Source organism: Pyxicephalus adspersus, chromosome 1, assembly GCF_032062135.1.
Source record: "Pyxicephalus adspersus chromosome 1, UCB_Pads_2.0, whole genome shotgun sequence".
Taxonomy (NCBI): Eukaryota; Metazoa; Chordata; class Amphibia; order Anura; family Pyxicephalidae; genus Pyxicephalus; species Pyxicephalus adspersus.
In genome coordinates this window covers 92,748,131-92,768,224 of record NC_092858.1, presented here as the reverse complement: position 1 = coordinate 92,768,224, position 20,094 = coordinate 92,748,131, and the positions used below count along the sequence as shown (strand labels likewise).

Here is a 20,094-nt window from a genome sequence, read left to right as displayed (position 1 = left end):
CCTTTTTTGAAGTTTGTTTTCCTTTTCTACCTACATTTTTATTTCAAACTTCAAACATAAAGGGAATATAACAAGAACAAATAAATCTGGATGAAAAAGGATACAAAGGGAAAACAAATCCAAAACTGTAAAACAGTTAAGGCAAAAAAATACAATAGTAAAATATAATCACACAAAACTTCCACCCCCAAGACAGTGTATTATACAATGGACTAAAATGCATACAGGCCATTGACTAAAGTACATCATGATACATTATAATAGCTAGGCCACATCTACGAGAAGAGGTTGTCCTCTTACCAAAGGAAATTAAGCTACTTACAAAGGAATACATGAGAATTGTTGTTGTTTGTGCTTGTCAGGCAGTAAGTATGAGAAATGTTTTCTTTCCCCACCACACTGCACAGAGATTTCAAAGCAGAGGCACTGTTGAATCCTCCATCTTAAAAATCCTAAAAGTTAGCAATGTCACCCAAGTACACCTACACATAGTATAAACGGGCCCCTTATACCTGGAGCTGCTCAGAATGGTAAATTAATCCTATAGTGTGACACTTGCCCCCTGATTCATCAATGAAATCCGCGCTCGCTGGAAGCGCGAAAGTACGCGCGGCCATCGATCGCGGATTACCGCGGTCCGGACTCGAGTATGCGCGTACACTCGCCGGAAAGAAATTAGTGATTTAAAAATATGCCTTTTTCTTAGCGCACATAAATGTTAAAAACATTTAAACAGCGCAAACGTTTTTTTTTAGGGCTATGGGTAATGTGTGTGCCATTAAAAAGAATTATTTTTTAGGGGAACAGTGACTTTTAATACACGCTCGCCAGTGTAAAGCTGCCGGATATGCGCGGCTCCGGCCGCGATCTTTTTCAGTTGCTGAATAGCGCGATCGCGTACGATTCCGGATCGCGAATACGAATGCGCGACCGATAATCCGATTCTGCTTGATGAATCAGGGGCTTGGTTTCTACCAGTACTGGAAATCTAAAATATAAACTTAACATCCCCTGGAATTCTATTACTGTACTAGGTTTGTGGATCCAAGATAAATTTTATTTTGCTGCTTTTAAAAAATGGTGCTGTGTATGTAATTACATACATAAATTTTTACGGACACATCCTGCTCTCTATAGAAACTAGTCACTGCAGTGTGCTTTCCACATGCAACTACATTTCAGCCAAACATTTACACAATATATAATGAGGTTCTCACAGTGGGCACAATTATAAAACATAAGTAAACAAGGCTACCATCTGCTGCAGAGATCTGCCACAAGTTCACTGGAAATGTATTACTTTGTAAATATAATATTTGACAGATTCTCTGATCTATGCAAATCCTGCTTATTTTCAGTGGGTAGATGGTTATTAGAGATCTTAAGATTGGCATTGATCACAGCTGTGCATATAATTCAATTATAATGCAACCAAAAGCAAAATTTTTTTAAATATTTGTATAGCGTTGAGGGGTTTGGAATACCTGCCTGCTTGTATTACTGTCAGGTGAATAATCCTAACAGAGTCCCTATGTCACAGTGAATAAAAGTAAGAGGTTTGGAGCTGCCACCAGCACAGGAAGGTGAGGTCTGTCTACTAAACAGGACTGTTTTTTTATCTCCTAAACAAAGCAGTGGGAACTGATTATGTGCACTTGCCCTACATGTTTAAACTCCAAACATGCGTGACAAACGGCAACATTCTCTGCAGTTTAGTTTGTTGTTTGTTGTCAGTCACTGTTTGTCCTCTCCTCCTCCTGTGTCACTGGCTGTATCTGTCTGTCATTTGCAACCCCTATTTAATGTACAGCGCTGCGTAATATATTGCACTATATAAATTCTGTTTAATAATATTTATAATGCAGTTGTGTTTCACCTCATGTGCTGAAATCATGAAAAGTTTAAAACTTGAACAATATGTCAATTATAAAATTTTAGTAAAATTTCACACCAGAGTAAAAAGAGCACCGCATGGAAATTTGCGCTGACATTCTGCAGAAACTTGAGGTGGACCTGAACCTTTTTCAGAAAGTCATTATTGACCTGGATCTTCCAGTATGATCCTGAAATAAAACGACAGTCAATGCAATGGAAAACACCTTCATCACCAAGAATCGAAAAAACACATAAAAGCAAGTCCAAATTTGAACCATGCTTATCGTGCTTTCATGGGTTCCAGAGGGCACAAAAGTGAACCAATAGTATTATAAGGAAGATAATAATATTGGTTCACTGAGAGAAAGAGGAAAAGATGCTCATTAACCTCCCTAGCAGTCTGATTATTAGGTATTTTATTTGTCAAAGTAGTACATTTAAAAATACCCATTATTTTAAATTTTCTACCTGGTCGCGCCCCCCTTCCCCCCAGCTGCACGCTACCCCCCCCCCCCCCCCATGGCACGTCCACACATCCCCTGGCCTTGCGTCCCCAATGTTCACACGCTGGGGCCAGGGACGTGGAAACTGATCTGCTCCACGCCTTTGACGAGTAGAAAACAGAAAAGCAATGATGCTTAATTGTGAACGGAGAGTATAATGAGAATATAAAGGGGACAAGCATTAAAATATTCATATAAAGAAAAAAAAGTGAGTTATTTTATGTCTTGTTCTTTAATAGACCTTGTATGTATGTATGTAAGGAGAAATATTATAGGTATTCCTGTTCTATTGACAGGTATGTAGGAAAGATTTTCCTAACATTGAAAAGACATCTTCTCAGTTTCTGTTGGGTCTACAGAATAGAAAGTAAAGGAAATCTTTCTAATAGAATACATGGTAAAAAAAATAAACAGTGGGTGTCAGACTTCATTTACTTCATTTACTGGAATATAACATACTCAGCTTTGTAATGCTGAGTATGTTATATTCCAGATTGGAATGATAGCCTGTAACTTTATCTTAGTGTACTGGGCAGGATGCCTTCTTCAGAACACAACACCAAGGCTAAACGTGTCATGTCACTTTTGCAAACCGTGCCATGTACTGCCGCAGCTATGTGCAAAAAAGGGTCCCAACTGCTCCCATTTAATTGAACCCACTCACTGTGCACGTCTGATTGTTGTATTGGTAATTGGCACTTCTGGAGGTAACTGCTGAGATTGATAGAGGTTGGAAGGGTCCACTGTGACTTTGTAGCAGAAGGCAATTTTCCAGATTAACGTGAACCTGGAAAAGTACCTGCTGTTGAAATGCTATAAATGCACCATTTGCAGGACATGTATTTACTACAACCTTCACAATCTTTTATTAGTCAATATTCAGAGTTATTAATTATAAAATCATTTGTACATAGTTTCAAAATGTGTTCATCCAAAAAATTCTACCCTACACTGTAACACTTCTTACATTGACCCCCCCCCCCAACTACATTTACCAAGCACCCAAACATAGGTTCATTCACTCTTTTTTTTACAGCCTGTCTTGTGTGAAGAGTGACCCTGACAGAGTTAGTATTTCCCTCAATGCCTGATTACAATTTTATATCATCAAGAGTTGCACCAAGCAAGGTTGAACCATAAGCAGATCTTGCACCAAGCATGCCTCTTCCCATTTTGGTTTCCCACAATGAATGTGATTTGATCATCAACAGCTCTTTCAATATATAAAGAGGACCTGGCCTGTTATTGACATTAGCAAACAGTTCTGCACATGCACAGATAATGTCTCACAATGAGAGAACTTCCAGATAGAAGTTTGTAATTGCAGAAGAATGACATAGTAAAGGCCATACATCGCACAAAAGAAAAAAAAAAACAGGTGGATTGTTCAATCACTCATACATCCCATGCAACACTTCACATTCTGGAGCACCAGCACTGCTTACAAAGAGGCACAGCCCAAATGACAAGAAGGCATTTGTTAAAGCTAAAACAAAATATTTAGGCTGGAACGAACAGTTATATATATCTATATTTAGTATGCTTATTAGTCAAAGAAGGCAGATAAACTTGGAGACTATAGGTCTACCTTAAACCTATATAACTATAGTTCCACATTTTAACATTTTGAGCAAGCAGAATTTTTACTGCAGAAGGAACAGATATGAAAAAAAACATGCTTTCCTGCCTGTTCGCATGTGCAGCTCAGTGCAGGATGCCAGGCTATGCAGGGTATCTTGGCATCCCAGAAATGAATGAACTCCCTTGAGCACCTGTGGGAGTTACTTCTTCCTGGCCTGGCCAATCAAGATAGAAAAAAATCCAACACCTGGAAAAGAATATGATGGTGCTCATGGCGGAATGAGGGCAGGGGAATGTAAATAAAGAATTGTATTCAAATGCATAGTAAATTATTTTTGCAGAAGGGACATCACCTGTACCTTCTGCTATAAAGGACCAATTTTTAGCTCTGCTTTAAGTTGATTAATTTATGTTTGATCCTGGGAAGGACGAAGAGGTGGCTAAAACAACAGATGGCAGTAATGCTATTTTCAGCATTCTCTTTGGTTACATGGTGGTAATGAATACATTGTTATATGATACTGCAGTCCAATTTCTGTTTCATCACGCTCATATTGTATTTGAATGTACTTTGTATTACAGGTATTATGATATGTTTCACTATTTTGCCTAGCAAAGGTATTTTCATTTATGAAATGCATTCCATGCCAGTGTTTTGGGTAACATTCAATAGCATATCAGTGTCTTACATACAAAGTCAAGAAATTCACTAAGAAAAATCAATTCCAAATTGTATATATATATATATATATATATATATATATATATATATATATATATATATATATATATATAGAAAAGTTAGTGCTGTGAAGTAAAATCCCAACACAAGTCAGTACATTTTTAATTTTCATTATTTGTTTATGTAAGGTACATCCTCTATAATATAGAGTCTATATGATATCAGTTAAAAAATTATTGGCATAAAGAATGACTCTCGTTTCTAAATACTAACTAATGGAATCATATATTCCTACATTTCTGTGAACTTTTCTATTGGAACAAATAAAAAGACAGTATTAATAAAAGAAACCCACCTCCAATGATCTGTTTAGCCCTACAGCACTATTATTAGTACCAAAACTAAAGCACCTTGTGCAGTACCATGCAGGCGGTTCATGTACTCTGACTTTAAGCTTTATGCAAAGCAGATGTGCTGGAGATGCAGCAAACTACTATTCAAAGAAGCAGAATTAATAATTATCTAAAACATGATATACAAAATGAATATATATTTATGTATTTATTTGTTTCTTTTTTATTTTTATATTTACAAAATCATAGTTGGATGGAGATTCAATGAAAAAATATTTTAATGCCATTAAATTACAAATCCTAAATTCTAAATACAAATTACCAAACTGGCACGCTTCTCAAATAGAATCTATGGTGCTCTTGCACCCCTGCTGTTGTCTGTTATGAATTGCATCATCAAAAACAAACAGAATACACGCATCTAAAGCCAAACTGCAGGCTAACTTTTAAATTATAATGATGACATTTTTGTGTCTAGAATAATTTAAAAGAAATTACAAGGTGAAGGAAAAAAAATATATGTAACATGTTATAGCTTAAATGCAATCTAAGCACAAAAAAATTATCAGTTTACTTCTGTCACTAAATATATTGTTAAATGAGACAAATATAAGTACTTGAGAGCAATTCCCTGGACAGAAGCAGTCAAACTGGATGAGGGAGGGGTAACATTAAAAGTCAGTTGTATGACTGCTGAATGTATACTCCCTGACTGGAACCATGCTAACAGGAGGGGACATCTGGGGGATCATCAGGTTAGGGGTCTATTTTATTCAACAAGCTGCTGCTCATTCGGTGGTCTTTACATTTGCATTTTAGTTACTTTCCTGGAGTCTAGCTTTATTTATTATTCACAAAGTTTCTATAAAAGTTTGTATACAAATATAGCTGACAGCTCTGTATTCATCTGCTGTCCTGTATTAAAGATGGTAGTCCACATGAAGAAACTGCAAACAAAAAAAAGTATATTAGAATTTGAATAATTCATAGTGGTATAGATATAAACCACAAGTAGTTACACTTCTCTTATGTACAATATATTGATATTTTAATATTTTAACTACCTTAGACTTAAAGCCATTGCTACAATAAGTTTAAAACTTTTCGTTCAACCAAATTTTTTCTTGCCTTAGTAGACTATCCTAATATCACTGATTCGACTTGGCTGTGGGTCAGGATACACATAGGGGTATATTTATCAATGATTACACTCAATTATTACCCAACATTAGTTGGTGAACATTCACCCTAACTATCAAGTTAGATTAGTGGCAACTCACCCAAGTTTTGCAGTTGCCAATTGACAACACCTGTTTTTCAAGGCAAAAAAAGGATTTACTGCAACATCCCCATATGTAATAAAAAGGTACTTTTACTTAGCGTTTTCTCAGTATAGTTTTTACTAAAATTTGCATGACTGAGCCAGCTAACTATTATATTTTCTTCTATACAGGTTCAAATAAAGGGTAACTCATCATTGATAGTTTCTGCTCTTTTACTACAGAACAGCAATCAATTGACATTATTGGATGATCTATTAAAGCTCTCCAAGGCTGGAGAGGATACACTTTCATCAGTGAAGCTAGGTAATTAAGGAAACCTGAAATGAATCTGGTCCAGGGTTTAAAACATTTGCTAGTAAATAGGAAATTACTTTCAAGAAATCTATTCCAGGTTTGCTGGATCACCCAGCTTCACCAATAAAAGTTTATTCTCTCCAGCCTTGAAGAGCTTTAATAAATCACGGCTCAATGGATGGGGTCTGATTTCCTGTGATCAAACTTCTTTTGATCCAGTGATTAAATTCTATAGAAAACTTGAGAATGTTTCCTTTAATGGCATAGTTTAAGTCGCTAGGGGAAATCTCTTATTGAAAATAGTCAATAAATGCTATGGGTATAAATCCCTATAAGAGTGAGGATGTATAAGGTGTCAGCCCCAATGGCTTATTGGTTCCGTGACACGTTTTCAATATTTTTGCAATATGTCCAGATTACCTGCCAATTTAGCCCCTTTTCCCTTTTTAATCTTTCCCACAAAAACAGTTAAATGTTATACAATCCTTACAGTATTTATGATGTAGGTTAGCATGACTGGTGATGGATTTCTGTAAAATGTAGTTCAGTATATAAGGGCAGCAGATGGACAAATGGCCTGTTTTTCAGGAAGTAATCTGCACACACAACTCAAGAATATTTTCGTCTTTAAAACACTTTAATGACATTACTGTAACATATATCGTGTTAAATATCTTACCTCCCAGTATAACTGATCATGAAAGAAATTGTGTTCTTTAGGGGGCTTAAGAAGCTTACATTTCAGCAAGAAACCTGAAAAAGAAGATGTTAGTGTAAATATACTATAGTTACTATTGCTGCCAATTTTGGATTTTATTACACTGTTCACTGAACATAATAAATAAAAACTGACACTAAAATTATTCCAACATGATATTTTTGGCATTTAAAGCTTGCACAAGGAATGCAAATAAGTGTGCTATAGTGTTTTCAAGAGAAAACTTCCTAAATGTCTGTTTTGTGTTACATAAAAAAGGATACCTGATAAAAGAACTAATACCGTTATCACTGATGTTTTAAAACTCCACGTGCCTAGAGTGTATAGACATTTATTACATGTATTACATTATTGTTTGATTTTACATATTTTTAGCAAGCAAATATAAAAATGCCTTGGTGGTGGATGTCAGTCTGTATGAGTTTGCATTACTGGGTCAGTAGCAGCAGAATTTCCTGTCATGCCCAATTGACTAAACTTCCACTGGAAAATAAAGCTGGGGAAGAAAGAGCTAAATGATGATGAATATCTTTCAGCCAACAGCTTACAGTGAGCAACATAAACAAAACAAGCTTTCAATACAAGAGAAAAACCCATACAATTGTGCAAAACAAAACACAGGGCTGGAGATTAATTTGTGCTCACCTGTTAGAAGTCCACCAACCAAACTCAGCGTCAACGTTAAGAGGATACAACCAACACCAACCAAGGCTTGGAAAATGGGACTATGAAAAGACAAACTCATTTTAAATATATATCATGCAGGAACTATTTACTAATGTTATATAATAGGCCATTTACATAAAAAATACCTAGAAACTAACACAGAAATATACATATTTTAAATACAGTTTTTCTATAAGTCTTATACTTACAGGTCAAATCTTCCATAGTCAGCCACTAGAATAAAAAGTGCATACGCCAATGCTCCAAGAAGACCAGGCAACCCAAATGTGTAACTAACACCACTTGTATCATGCACTAATGTAACTACTTTCAGAGTGTCCTGCAAAAAAAACATACAATCACCATGGTAAAGAGGTAATATTTAGAAGGATACATTTGCTTGAAAATTACTTAAAAATCATTGAGAGCCTCCCTATTTTTCCCATAATTTTTTTTACGCTTGGCCAGAAATGACATGTACCATACTAGAGTGTTACATCATTTATGCTTAAACCAAGAACTGCCAAGCAACCTATGTATTGCATTTATTTAGCTAGCACATAACATCTTTTCTATGACAATTGTATAAGATAGTTTCTAGTTTTAGAACATCATTTCTGGATTGCCTTACCTGCATGTATGTTAGTCCAGCTGTGGAAATTAGTCCAGCTAGTAGACCTAAGGTCATTGCAATCCATGGATACTGAACCATGTTAGCTGAAAATCCAACTGCAACACCACCAGCTAGCATAGCATTGCGGACCTGAAACTGATAATGAAATTAATAAGACTCAAGAAGAAACAATTTAATTTGGAAGTTTGCAGTGATTTTACTTATATGTGATCAATCATCATTGAAATATTTACACTTTTAAATACTTTAATTAATGTCTAGTGTCATAGCTACATTTATGTATGTTATATAAAAAATAATTTTGTTATCTATAATATCATTCTTAAATTCTTTGTTAAAGTTCCAATTAGCCTTGTCCAGATTCCAGGCCTAATTAGTTTTTTATTGTTACATGATTATTTTGAATATTTGTAAGCTCCCGTGACAGTAATAATAAATCGGAACTTACCATTTTAAATTTCCCTTTTCTGTTGAAGAGTGCTGATGCAGCGAATACCACCACAGTGCTGGCAGCCAGTGTAAAATAAGTGTTAAAAACAGCATTTTGTATCTGCATGTGATCTCTCAGTAATAAAGAATTATATGAAGGCCAGAACATCCACATAAAAAGAGCTCCTAGAAATCAAACATAAAATATATTACTTCAACATTATACATCAATCATATTTCACTGTATGGCCCTGTATGGCAAAGCTCAGGCTGAGAGTTGTAGAAGCAGCACAAGGAGCCAATCAGTTTATGTGCTTTCATGGGATATACTGATAGTGGAGAGTGACTAAACGATGAGCTCATCTGTCTGGTTCTTCTCTAATTACTTCTCAGCCACAGGCTGGGGCAGAAACAAAATCTGTTTTACTGAAAGTGTTACTGAACTGCAGCAGAGAACACTCTTCCAGAGCGGGCAGGGATGTGTAAATACCAGAAATGGATGGGAAGAAATACAATTCCTTTGACAGTAAAACAGGTCCCTTTCATGTATTTTATCTGTGCATTAGCTGTTTGCCTGGTTCACCTGTAGGCAGTAGGGGTAGTAGGTGGCAGTGTCTAGAGACTCCTAGAGTCCCAATGTGATCATTTAGGTTTAAACATATGTTTGTTTTTTTAGCAGAGGTTTATTCTCTGCATACTGATTTTAGCTAATCTTGCAATATATTTAGAATAATAGCAATGTAGAATATTTTTCATACTCGGTGGAGGCATATAAAATGTACCATATATACTCAAATATAAACCAAGAATTTTATTTGCCCTCACAATGTCATTAGAAAAGAATCTTGGTTTATACTCATGTAAAGTGCAACAAAAAAAAATTCCTGCCATTGGAGTCAAGTGGAGTTTATTATTAAAGAGTTTGTTACCCACATTACACAAGCACAGTGCCATTTACCCTTTCCCTTCAGTTTCTATTAAAACAACGACTCATTCTGCCACCTTGTGGCCGATCATCAAAAGTGCACAGCTGTCACACTAGGAAATGCTATGTGTATAAATGAATATTATGAACATATTTGGAGGGAATAGACAGGGAAATAATTGATAAACTGAGCCCAATTAGTGACCAACCAATGTTCTGTCTAAAATATAATTACTGCAGTAGAGAAGAAGGAAATTAGCAATAAACCAACACCATAAAACGTTTTGCAAAAAAATCTGCTTTGGGTTTTTAACTTTCGATAATGCATTGAATATTGGGTCACTTACCAAGCATGGAAAACAGTTCTGACCTGGTTTCAGATTTTTCATACAGCTCGCTTGCTTCATTGCCAAGTAATGGTGGGACCAGTGACCATGACATTGCAAGACCGAAGTATGCCCCAAAAATATGAGCATACATCATACTTATATGACTGTTCATCTGCAATTTAACAAAAGACAACTGTAAATAAGTTAGTATTTACAAACACAAGCTGGCCAGTCACCATGGGATGTGAATATTTGTTTTGGAATGATCAGGCTTCTAATATTCTATCTAATATTCACAAACAAAATGCAATGGGCCCGATTTATTAAAGCTCTCTAAGGCTGGAGAGGCTACACTTTCATCAGTGAAGCTGAGTGATCTAGCAAACCTGGAATGAATTACTTCAATATCATTTGCTATTCGCTAGCAAATGTTTCAATCCTGGACCAGATCTATTCATGGTTTGCTGGATCACCCAGCTTCACTGATGAAAGTGTATCCTTTCCAGCCTTGGAGAGCTTTAATAAATCAGCTCCATTGTGTGAAATGTAGGCCTCCCAACAAGGAAACAGGTTTTAATTTTTCATATCAATTCTTGATCTTCTTCTAGAAGTTACTTGTATCAAACAATTTAAATCTAGTATTAAACCTACCCACATATTTGTAACTGCACATACCTTAATCGAATTGTACACTCATCATTGGAACATATTATTCTGGTGGGTTAAGAATTATACTTATTATTTGGCCTAATTAGGCTGAAACATGTTCTAAGTAATTTAACACCATTGCTTCTGATGTTTCTGATGCCGACTCCACAGCTTTTACATATACAGGTTGACAATCAAAAATCGGGCCATCGATAATCCGGATCCTTCAGTTTCCCAGCATGAATTTCAGATCACATTTTCAATACAGGGCCTGCAGTACACTGTTTGGCCACTGATGTTTTGATGGCGCTGTTCTGCAGAAATAGCTGTTAGGTCTGCTTGCTACACTAAATACATGTTGAGACGTCCCTGCTGCCTGCTCCCTGGAACAGTGCCAGATGTCCACAGGTGCTGCGAGAGGAAGGCTGGCCTGTGTGTGGAGGTAAGTATACCCTTCAAAAATCCAAAATTTTTGAATGACACCTGTACTATATGTTTATTATATGGTGGTGATGGTCTAAAAAACCTGTTTAATACACTTGTTGTTAGTCTTGATAAAGAGAGGCTACATCCAATCAAATGGACATGCAATAAAATAATTTATTATTAATAAACCGTGCAAATCTTGTTAGTGCCCTTTGATGTCTATGTTTGATATATTAAGTACTAGTAGATTTTAACAATAAGTTAAAAGTTGAACAATAATAAACACTGTGAGGTTTATTTATAAAGCAGTGAATCTGACAATCAGAAACATTTGTAGGTGATGAATCGTCTAGGTCCATGAGTTTCAATAGCAATAATTGATTCCCAACCAGGGAATGTTTCAGTAAATTCACTGCCTTATATAAATAGACCTGTGTGTTATAGTGAGGTATAGGGCACTACATGATTAGCATGAATATGATGAAGCTTTGGGTGTATTTGAAAAAAACTGGACACTGGGAAATACAGGCCTGGTAGATGGATAGAGATGCAGGTGAAATAGCTCCCTTATGTGTATTAATTCAGTGTATGTTAACCTGTAGTTCAGCATTAAATGTTTCTTTTACAACTGTAAAACTGGTGAATATATAGTATAGGTTTACAATAGAGAAGTTAGTGGGAAAAGATTAGAGTTTGGTATTTTTTTCTCTTCTTTTGTTGCTTACCAAAAGATAGTTTGTCATGATATATCTGTTCACAGCAAATATGGGTAATTCAATGAGTGTCATAATAATCAGCTGTACAGGATTCACTTTTCCTAGGACAACCCCAGATGAGATCAAGATGGGAAAAATGCTCATTAGTCCTGTTGTTAGGCTGCAAAAAGATACCACAGTCAGAAAAAAACTTAATACATGGGAAATATTTGAAAAAACAGGGTGTAAAGAACAAATTTTCTATTTTTTATAGCTTTTATTGTCCTCTGCTATGCACAGCTGTTTGAAGGACAAAACTCCAACACTTGTGGGTGTCTTGTAGCTAACCCCGACACTAACACACTTAGGTTGGCCCATAATCATGATGGGCTGCATTGGTTATATAAATTGTGTGTTTTATAAAAAATAAAATAAAATAAAAAACCTTAAAAAAATATGTAAATCCTAACTGTATGACCTGTAGTTTGTTAAAATACTTTATGCCATGAACAACTGTATTTTTACTGATTTCAGCATTTTTACATTTCATTGCTGCAAATCTCCCACAGACCCTTTAAAACCTCATCTTGTCTTTATGTATGTATTTCTATAGTGGCTACAAGCACCCTCATTGCCAAGGACAGGCTGCCCCAGGGTGAACTTCATGGGACATGCTCATAAAATTAGCAAAATGGCCTAAATCTGGCCCACCAAAAGCACATACTGATCATGCAGGAAAGCAGATAAAAGAGCATTGTCATCATATATTAGGAAGAGCTTGAGCAAGGAACATCATGGCACTATCCTCAGGTTTTTTTTTTTTAATAAAATTTGTAAAATAGTCAAAAATTACAATAAAATGACACGTTAAAGGTTATGTGATTTTTAAATCTACTCTTCAACAAGAAAAGAAAAAAACCTATATATGGTAAAAGTTATATTATAGAAAAACAAGCACAAAAGTAATAGCTAAAAGTGAAAAGTGGAGTAATAAGCTAATTACAGCTACTGGAGTTCAACAAAGAGGAAACATTAACATTTTTTATAAAAAAAGTATTAGATTTTTTTTTTAAACTGATATGTGCAGATTGAGGAACATACTTTTGATCTACATCTAGAATAAAGTACTACGGAGTCTATTTATAAACTAGTGAATCTGACATACAGCAATATTCTCAATTAAGAGTTTTAACTATTCTGTGTTCTTATGTTTGAAAATGTGATAAATACATTTAAATATGCAGAATGAGTAATACCATTTGAATCATTTAATTATTAATAATACAGGTTGCAGAGTAGTGGAATAAGTCTATTTAATGTGGAATAACATACCTGGTTATACCAACAGCTGGAACTGCCTTTGTTCTGTTAAATAGGAAAGTATCCAAAATGATGGCCCACTGCAGTCCAACTGCTATGATCAGAAAATTGAAAGCAACTCCGCTAAATCCATATCTTCTTAAAAAGGCAAACAGGAAGCCGACTCCAAGAATGATGATGACGTTCACATCTTGAATTGCTATCAAATGAATATAAAAATTTTTTAATCATTGCATATTTTAAAAATTAAAACAAAATAATAACAAAATGCACAGCATTACCTTTAGCAGAAATCCTATAGGAAATTGTATACATCATTTATCAAAAAATTATGAATTAACAAATGTATTTTGCTTACTTGACAGTAAAAAAACACTAAAAATATACAACAGTCAAAGCATATTTTTATATGATAAGTCACCGATCATTTTGACACGAAGTATAGGATGGCAAGAAGCAGGTCAGATCATGTTTATCAGTATAGAAGTGACCTGTTTCTTCCAAGATCTAGAACTCAGACACAGGTTAACTAAAGCTACGTACACACTTCCAATTATTATCGTTGGAAAACGAACGACGAACGATCCTGCACGATATATACGAACGATCGTATAGCACCGATCCTGCACATAGAGATAACGACACGATCGTTCGTAGATATTGTACACACAATAGATACGATCGTTTAAGCGATAGAGGAACTATGTGCACGACAGGAAAGTGAACGGACGTTCGTTCATTACGCATGCTCTGAACATGGACGATCAACGAACGACCGTACACACGAACGATGTTCAACGATCGTCGTCCAATCCGATCCGCCGGTCCGGTCGTTCGTTTCCAACGAGTTTCCTCGTTCGTCGGCGTCGTTGGTTACTTTTTTACGAACGATTTTTTGCCCAATCGATCGTTCGTCGTTCGATTGGAACGATAAAAATTGGAAGTGTGTACGCACCTTAAAGCTTGATCACTAAACATGTGGTACCAATGGCCACTTTTCTTTGCATAGATAAGAGAAGCAGAATGTAGTTGCAATTATTTCTAACATGATAAACATAACATCCAATTGTTTTCTATTGATTCCAACTACATGTGTAGCTTTACCTAAAGGGAGCCATTTAATCTGTTTAAAACCCAAAGGAAAAATAAAGTGGCACCAAATATTTAGCTATAATGGATAGACAAATGTTCAGAATTACTAAAATGGTTGAAATGGAACACCAACAGATGTTCACCTTGGCCGGCACTTGTTGAGCTGTGGCTGTAGCTGAAAGCTCTTGTTGGGCACAAAACAACATTTGTCTGGTTACATTTCTGCTGGGTTTTCCAGAAATAGTAAATGGCTGAAGTATAAGTCACACCCACAGTGGGGTTTAGCTAGCACAACACACAGCTGCACATGGAGAATGCTGATATTAACCTCCCGACCGTTAAGCCCGACCTTCGTACGGGCTAAAAAAAGTTGCTCTTTTCGTTAAGCCCGAGATTTTCCGTACATTAAAATCCCCACTTACCCAGGTAAGTGGGGATTTTTTTCAAACTGTGTTTATTCAAAAATTTTTCACATACAATACAAAAGAAAAAATAAACAAATTACAAGGGGATGATTGAGATCAATAAAACAATGAATTAAGAACCAGAACAGATAGCAAACAAACAAACAGACAAGGAAACAGAAGGAAACACTCCATAGTCCCGTAATAGCCAACATCGTCACATGGGTAAGTGGATGATCCTATCGTCATCCTGAAATATTTGTCATGTACCACGTGGAATATTTGAACATCTCCAATATAGCTGTACAGTCTGAGTCAGTAAAAGCATAAACCAAAAATTTGTACCATTTCGACCAGAACCGGGTGATGACATCATCACCTTGTATTTTCGCATCCAGCATTTCCGTGTGAAATAATGATTTCAAAGAGGAGATAACTTGTTCCAGTCCGGGAGGTTCTGTTTGTATCCAATTTAGCATTATTGTGCGCCTGGCTGCCAAAAGACAAATATTTGTCCATGTGCGTAGAGAACGAGGCATATCATCTGCCTCCACACCTTCCCAGGAACCGTACACCAGTAAAACAGGATTGAACGGTATAGTATTCCCTGTTACCGAGTGTATAAATTTGAGAATTTGGGACCAGAACAGAGAAACCTCAGGGCAAAACCACAGCCGGTGCGACAGAGAGGCATTCAAACAACTGCATTTAGGGCACTGAAAGTGCCACGTCCGTGGTTGTGAAGCCGAGGTGGAGGGTCTGAAAACTTTATAAGCTCTGTGGAGTAACATAAACTGAGATTCCCTCCAGACTTCATTAACCATGCTCTGTCTCACCGTCTGATAACCTTGTATTATATAGTCCACCAAATCAGGATCCCGAAAATCCCTCTGCCACAGCCTTACATTTGAGGAGGATAGTGGTTTGGTAAAGAGAGGCCGGAGGCTAACATAAATATTAGATATATTGGGTGGGGATAATTTCAAAAGTTTATCAAAATTATTTAATCTAAACGTCTCAGCCGAATTGGAAGCTAAGGATTGGAGGAAAGACATAGCTTGGCTATAATACAGTGGGTGGAGGGCCCAACGTGGAACATTATATATCTCTCGTATATTAGCCAGAGAAAGCTTTGTTGAGTTCTCCAAATTGAAGAGTCCTCCAAAGCTCCACAATCCTTTTTGCTTCCATATCCTAAACGCTGCTTGCTCTTGTGCCTGATGGAACATGGGATTGCCACAGATAGGTAAATACCGTGATACACGTATTGGTACTTTAAACCGTTGCCTGAGTACTTTCCAGGCAACTACTGTGTCTCTAACTAGAAAATTGTGTCTCAAAAAAGTAGGTAGAGAGGAAAAGGCACAATGCAGTAATGCACAGGGGTTCCAGGGGTGAGACATTGCACTTTCCAATTGTACATTGGAGTAATAAGATGTATTACCCAGCCAATCAATAACATGTCTAGCCAGGGCAGCTAAATTATAGACCCTTATATTCGGGAAACCCACTCCGCCCTCCGTTTTGGGTAAATATAACTTTGCCAGAGAAATTCTCGGGCGCTTCCCATTCCACAAGAATGCTGTAAATGCCTTATTAAGATTATTAATATCAGCGTGAGTCAACAACAAAGGCAGAGTTTGCATCGGGTAGAGCAATTTTGAAAAGGACATCATCTTAATAAGGTGACATCTGCCTAAAAATGACAAGGGCAGACGCTCCCACATCTTCAATTCCTTCTGTATTTTTGCAAACAGTGGTGGGTAATTTAGGGTATATAGAGAAGAAGGCACACAACCTATATGTAAACCTAGGTAAGTAATGGAGTGTGATGCCACTTTAAAAGGCACCTTTGTCCTCCAATTGTTTGCCAGAGTCCCGTTCTGTGCCAAAGACAGAATTTCACTTTTGTCAAAATTAATCTTTAGGCCTGCAAAGCTCTCAAAAATCCTGAACGTCATCTGAATATTAGTGCAGTCAGAACAGGGTTCGGAGGTGAAGAGTAGTATATCGTCCGCAAAAAAGGCAGTACGTAATTCACCCTTATACACTGGGATGCCATGTAACAAAGGGGTAGAATCCAAGTACCTCACCAGTGGCTCTAAGGCAAGGTTAAACAATAATGGTGACAATGGGCATCCCTGTCTAGTACCTCTATATAAAGTAATAGGGTCTGACAGGAACCCTGGGGTGTGAATACGTGCAATAGGAGAGGTGTACATAGCCTCAAGTAACTTGAGAAAAGGGCCTCTGATGCCCACTTGTTTCAGAACCATGAATAACCATGGTATGTTGACCGTGTCAAAAGCCTTGTGGGCATCTATGGCAATAATGGCTAAATCCGACTCCGGCCGCCTCTTAGCGACCTCCTGCGCTACCAGTACTTTCCTAATGTTGATCACCGCCGCCCTGCCCTGTACAAATCCCACCTGCGAGGGAGAAATCAAAGATGGCATCAATCTGGCCAGCCTATCCGCCATAATCTTTGAGAAAATTTTTGCATCAATATTTATTAAAGAAATCGGACGCTAGTAGTCTGGGTCACACGGGTTTTTATCCTTTTTTAAAAGCAATTTTATATAAGCTTCTTGGCCAGAGCGAAAATATGTGCCCGTCTCCCATAGTTTGGAGTAAAGTGCACAAAGGTCCTCTGCCACTTCCTCTCGGAGCATTTTAAAAAATTCGGTGGTAAACCCATCAGGGCCTGGAGCTTTTCCATTTTTCAGAGAGGCTATGGTGGCGAGTATTTGCTCACTAGTTATGGGGGCATTTAAAGTTTCAATATCACTTAATGACAATGTAGGCAAGGAAATATCGGACAAAAAAGTCTGTCCAGCTTGCAAATCCATTGAGGGAGAGGAGTAAAGACGTTGGTAGAATTGAGCCAAATAATGACTCACCTCTTTAGGAGAGGTAACCACAGCTCCGTCTGTTGTATGTAATTTGGGGATAAAGGTAGGTTTGTAACCCGAGCGCACCAGATTCGCCAGCATTTTCCCTGATTTATTGCCATATTTATGATAATCTAAGGACTTGTACTTGGATTTTAGCTGCTCATACTGGAAAAGCCAGGAATCAAATTTACGTTTTGCCGTATACCACTGTTGTTTATTAATTTGGGTAGGATTCTCTGTCAGAGCTTCCTGTGCCAATCTGAGTTCCCGTTACGATTGTAAAAAATGAGACAGCGTAACTTTCTTTCTTTTTGCCAGAAAAGATATTATCCTGCCTCTTAAATAGGCCTTTCCGGCTTCCCAGAAAAGAACAGGATTGTCCCTATGCACAGCATTATGTTGAACATATTCAAGCCATGCCACCCGCGTTTCCCCCTGAAATTCCGGATCCTTGGCCAGATAAGATGGAAACCGCCAGGGCACATAATCACCTCTAGGGTATTGGTCACGAATTACAATGGAGATAGGGGAGTGGTCCGAGATCACCATGGGATGAATTTCCGGTGACTCGGCTTTATACAAGACATCATCAGTACATAACAGATAATCTAAGCGGGCTTGCGATATATGTGCCTGGGAGATAAAAGTATATTGTTTCTCTAAGGGGTTAAACTGTCTCCAGACATCGTTTAGGGACATAGTTGAAACGAAGTCTGAAAATTGAGAGCGCGACATATGTCTCTCAGTGCCTGCCATGGAACCAGAGCATCTATCTTCTGTTGCCACCATAACTGAGTTAAAATCTCCTCCCACTATTTTGGAAGGTGTGGGGTCTTGGGCCAACCACTTGGTCAATTCCTGAAAAAAGGCGAAAGGCGACTCTTGAACAATAGAGCATCTCGGAGATTTTGTGACACATCATGTAAATGACCAAAAATAGGGGGTGTTTCCGGTAACAAAAATCACAAAAAAGAAACAATAAAAAACATAGAGGTAGCAGCAAAAAGACGTAAAACAAAAAACGAACAAGTTGAAAAGGTGACTTTCCTTTTTTCCTCGCTGAGCAAAAAAGAAGTGACCAAATCAGAAACATGCGTAAATAAATTACCATGTCGTCAGGGTCTGGCTCACACCTCATAAAGTGGGCAATTTGAAAACAAGATTGCAACAAAATGCTAGAGTAGGAACTACTATTATAAAGGACAATAATAAAAAATAGAACCAAAAAAGCTCCTTATGATCCCGCCTGAAGTTGTAACATAAGTCACATCCTGTCCCGATTTTTCTTAGTCGAGATTCCCGATTTTCTGGGTTGTTTCGGAGAGTACACTGGGATGGAGGATTTAGCAGCTGTACGTGGTGGTGATGACCGATACTCCTCAGATCCAGACGAGGGGACAGATGCAGAGTCCGATACCAAAACGTGCAGAATTTGCTCAGCTTCTTCCACCGATGTAAAGGAATACTTTCGGCCTTGATCATCTGAAAAGTGAAGGGTTGCCGGATATGCTAATGTAAAACGCATTTTATGCTGGTGTAAAGTAGAGCACACCTGCTGAAAACTGCGCCTTTTGCGGGAGACCTCAGCTGAGTAATCTGCAAATATCAGCAATGATGCACCCTCCACTTGTAGATCTCGGCGATTGCGGTAAGCCTGAAGAATACGTGTTCTGTCGGTGTAATGTGAATAGGCCACTATCACCGGGCGCGGTTTGGCTTTCTCTGAACGAATAGGGCCCAGTCTATGTGCAGGTTCCACTTTGCAGGTAGTTGGGAGATTTAACAGTTGTGGTATTACATTAGAGCAGAGATCTATCAGCCGCGCAGGCTTAATACTTTCCGGCAGACCAATAATGCGCAAATTATTGCGTCGTGACCTATTTTCCAGGTCATCTATTTTATCCTGCAAGGCCTGCGTTTTTGCTTCCAGCATAGATATAGTAACTTTAGAGGAAGTAACATCATCTTCCACCTGTGTAATGCGTTGCTCATTGTCATCTATTCTTTGGGAATGTTCTCTCAAATCATTTCTTAAGGATGCAATACCTTTTTGCACTGCAGAATCAATTGTCTCCTGTAACGCAGGTTTAAGAATGGCTGCCACTGCATCTGCAATCTGATTAGGCTGATCTACTTCTGGCAAAACAGCATGAAGTACCTGTGAGGATGATGTGCTGGGGACACGTGGAGCTGCTGATGCGGCGGCCATCTTGGAGGGGGTAGCCTTCTGCCTATCTTTTTTCCCCATCTGATTTTGTGAAGCTGCAGCGGTGGAGCGCTCCAGGAACCGTTCCATCCGGGTTCCCAGCGCCGGAGGAGCGGGAGGAGGCGGGTGCGTGGGCG

General features: G+C 37.7%; 1 protein-coding gene across 1 annotated transcript in view; it reads right to left on the bottom strand.

The window, feature by feature from the left end:
* Window positions 1–5,189: 5,189 nt before the first annotated feature.
* Window positions 5,190–20,094, bottom strand: part of LOC140336046 (RH-like protein) — a 26,923-nt gene continuing 12,018 nt past the window's right edge. Inside the window, exons 3-11 of the mRNA XM_072419103.1 lie at window positions 13,374–13,560; window positions 12,072–12,222; window positions 10,291–10,444; window positions 9,038–9,204; window positions 8,587–8,724; window positions 8,165–8,295; window positions 7,935–8,014; window positions 7,251–7,324; window positions 5,190–5,941 (exon numbers count right to left, since the gene is read on the bottom strand). Of these exons, the coding sequence (XP_072275204.1) occupies window positions 5,915–5,941; window positions 7,251–7,324; window positions 7,935–8,014; window positions 8,165–8,295; window positions 8,587–8,724; window positions 9,038–9,204; window positions 10,291–10,444; window positions 12,072–12,222; window positions 13,374–13,560 (1,109 nt within the window). The 3' untranslated portion in view covers window positions 5,190–5,914. The remainder of the gene's footprint in view (window positions 5,942–7,250; window positions 7,325–7,934; window positions 8,015–8,164; window positions 8,296–8,586; window positions 8,725–9,037; window positions 9,205–10,290; window positions 10,445–12,071; window positions 12,223–13,373; window positions 13,561–20,094) is intronic.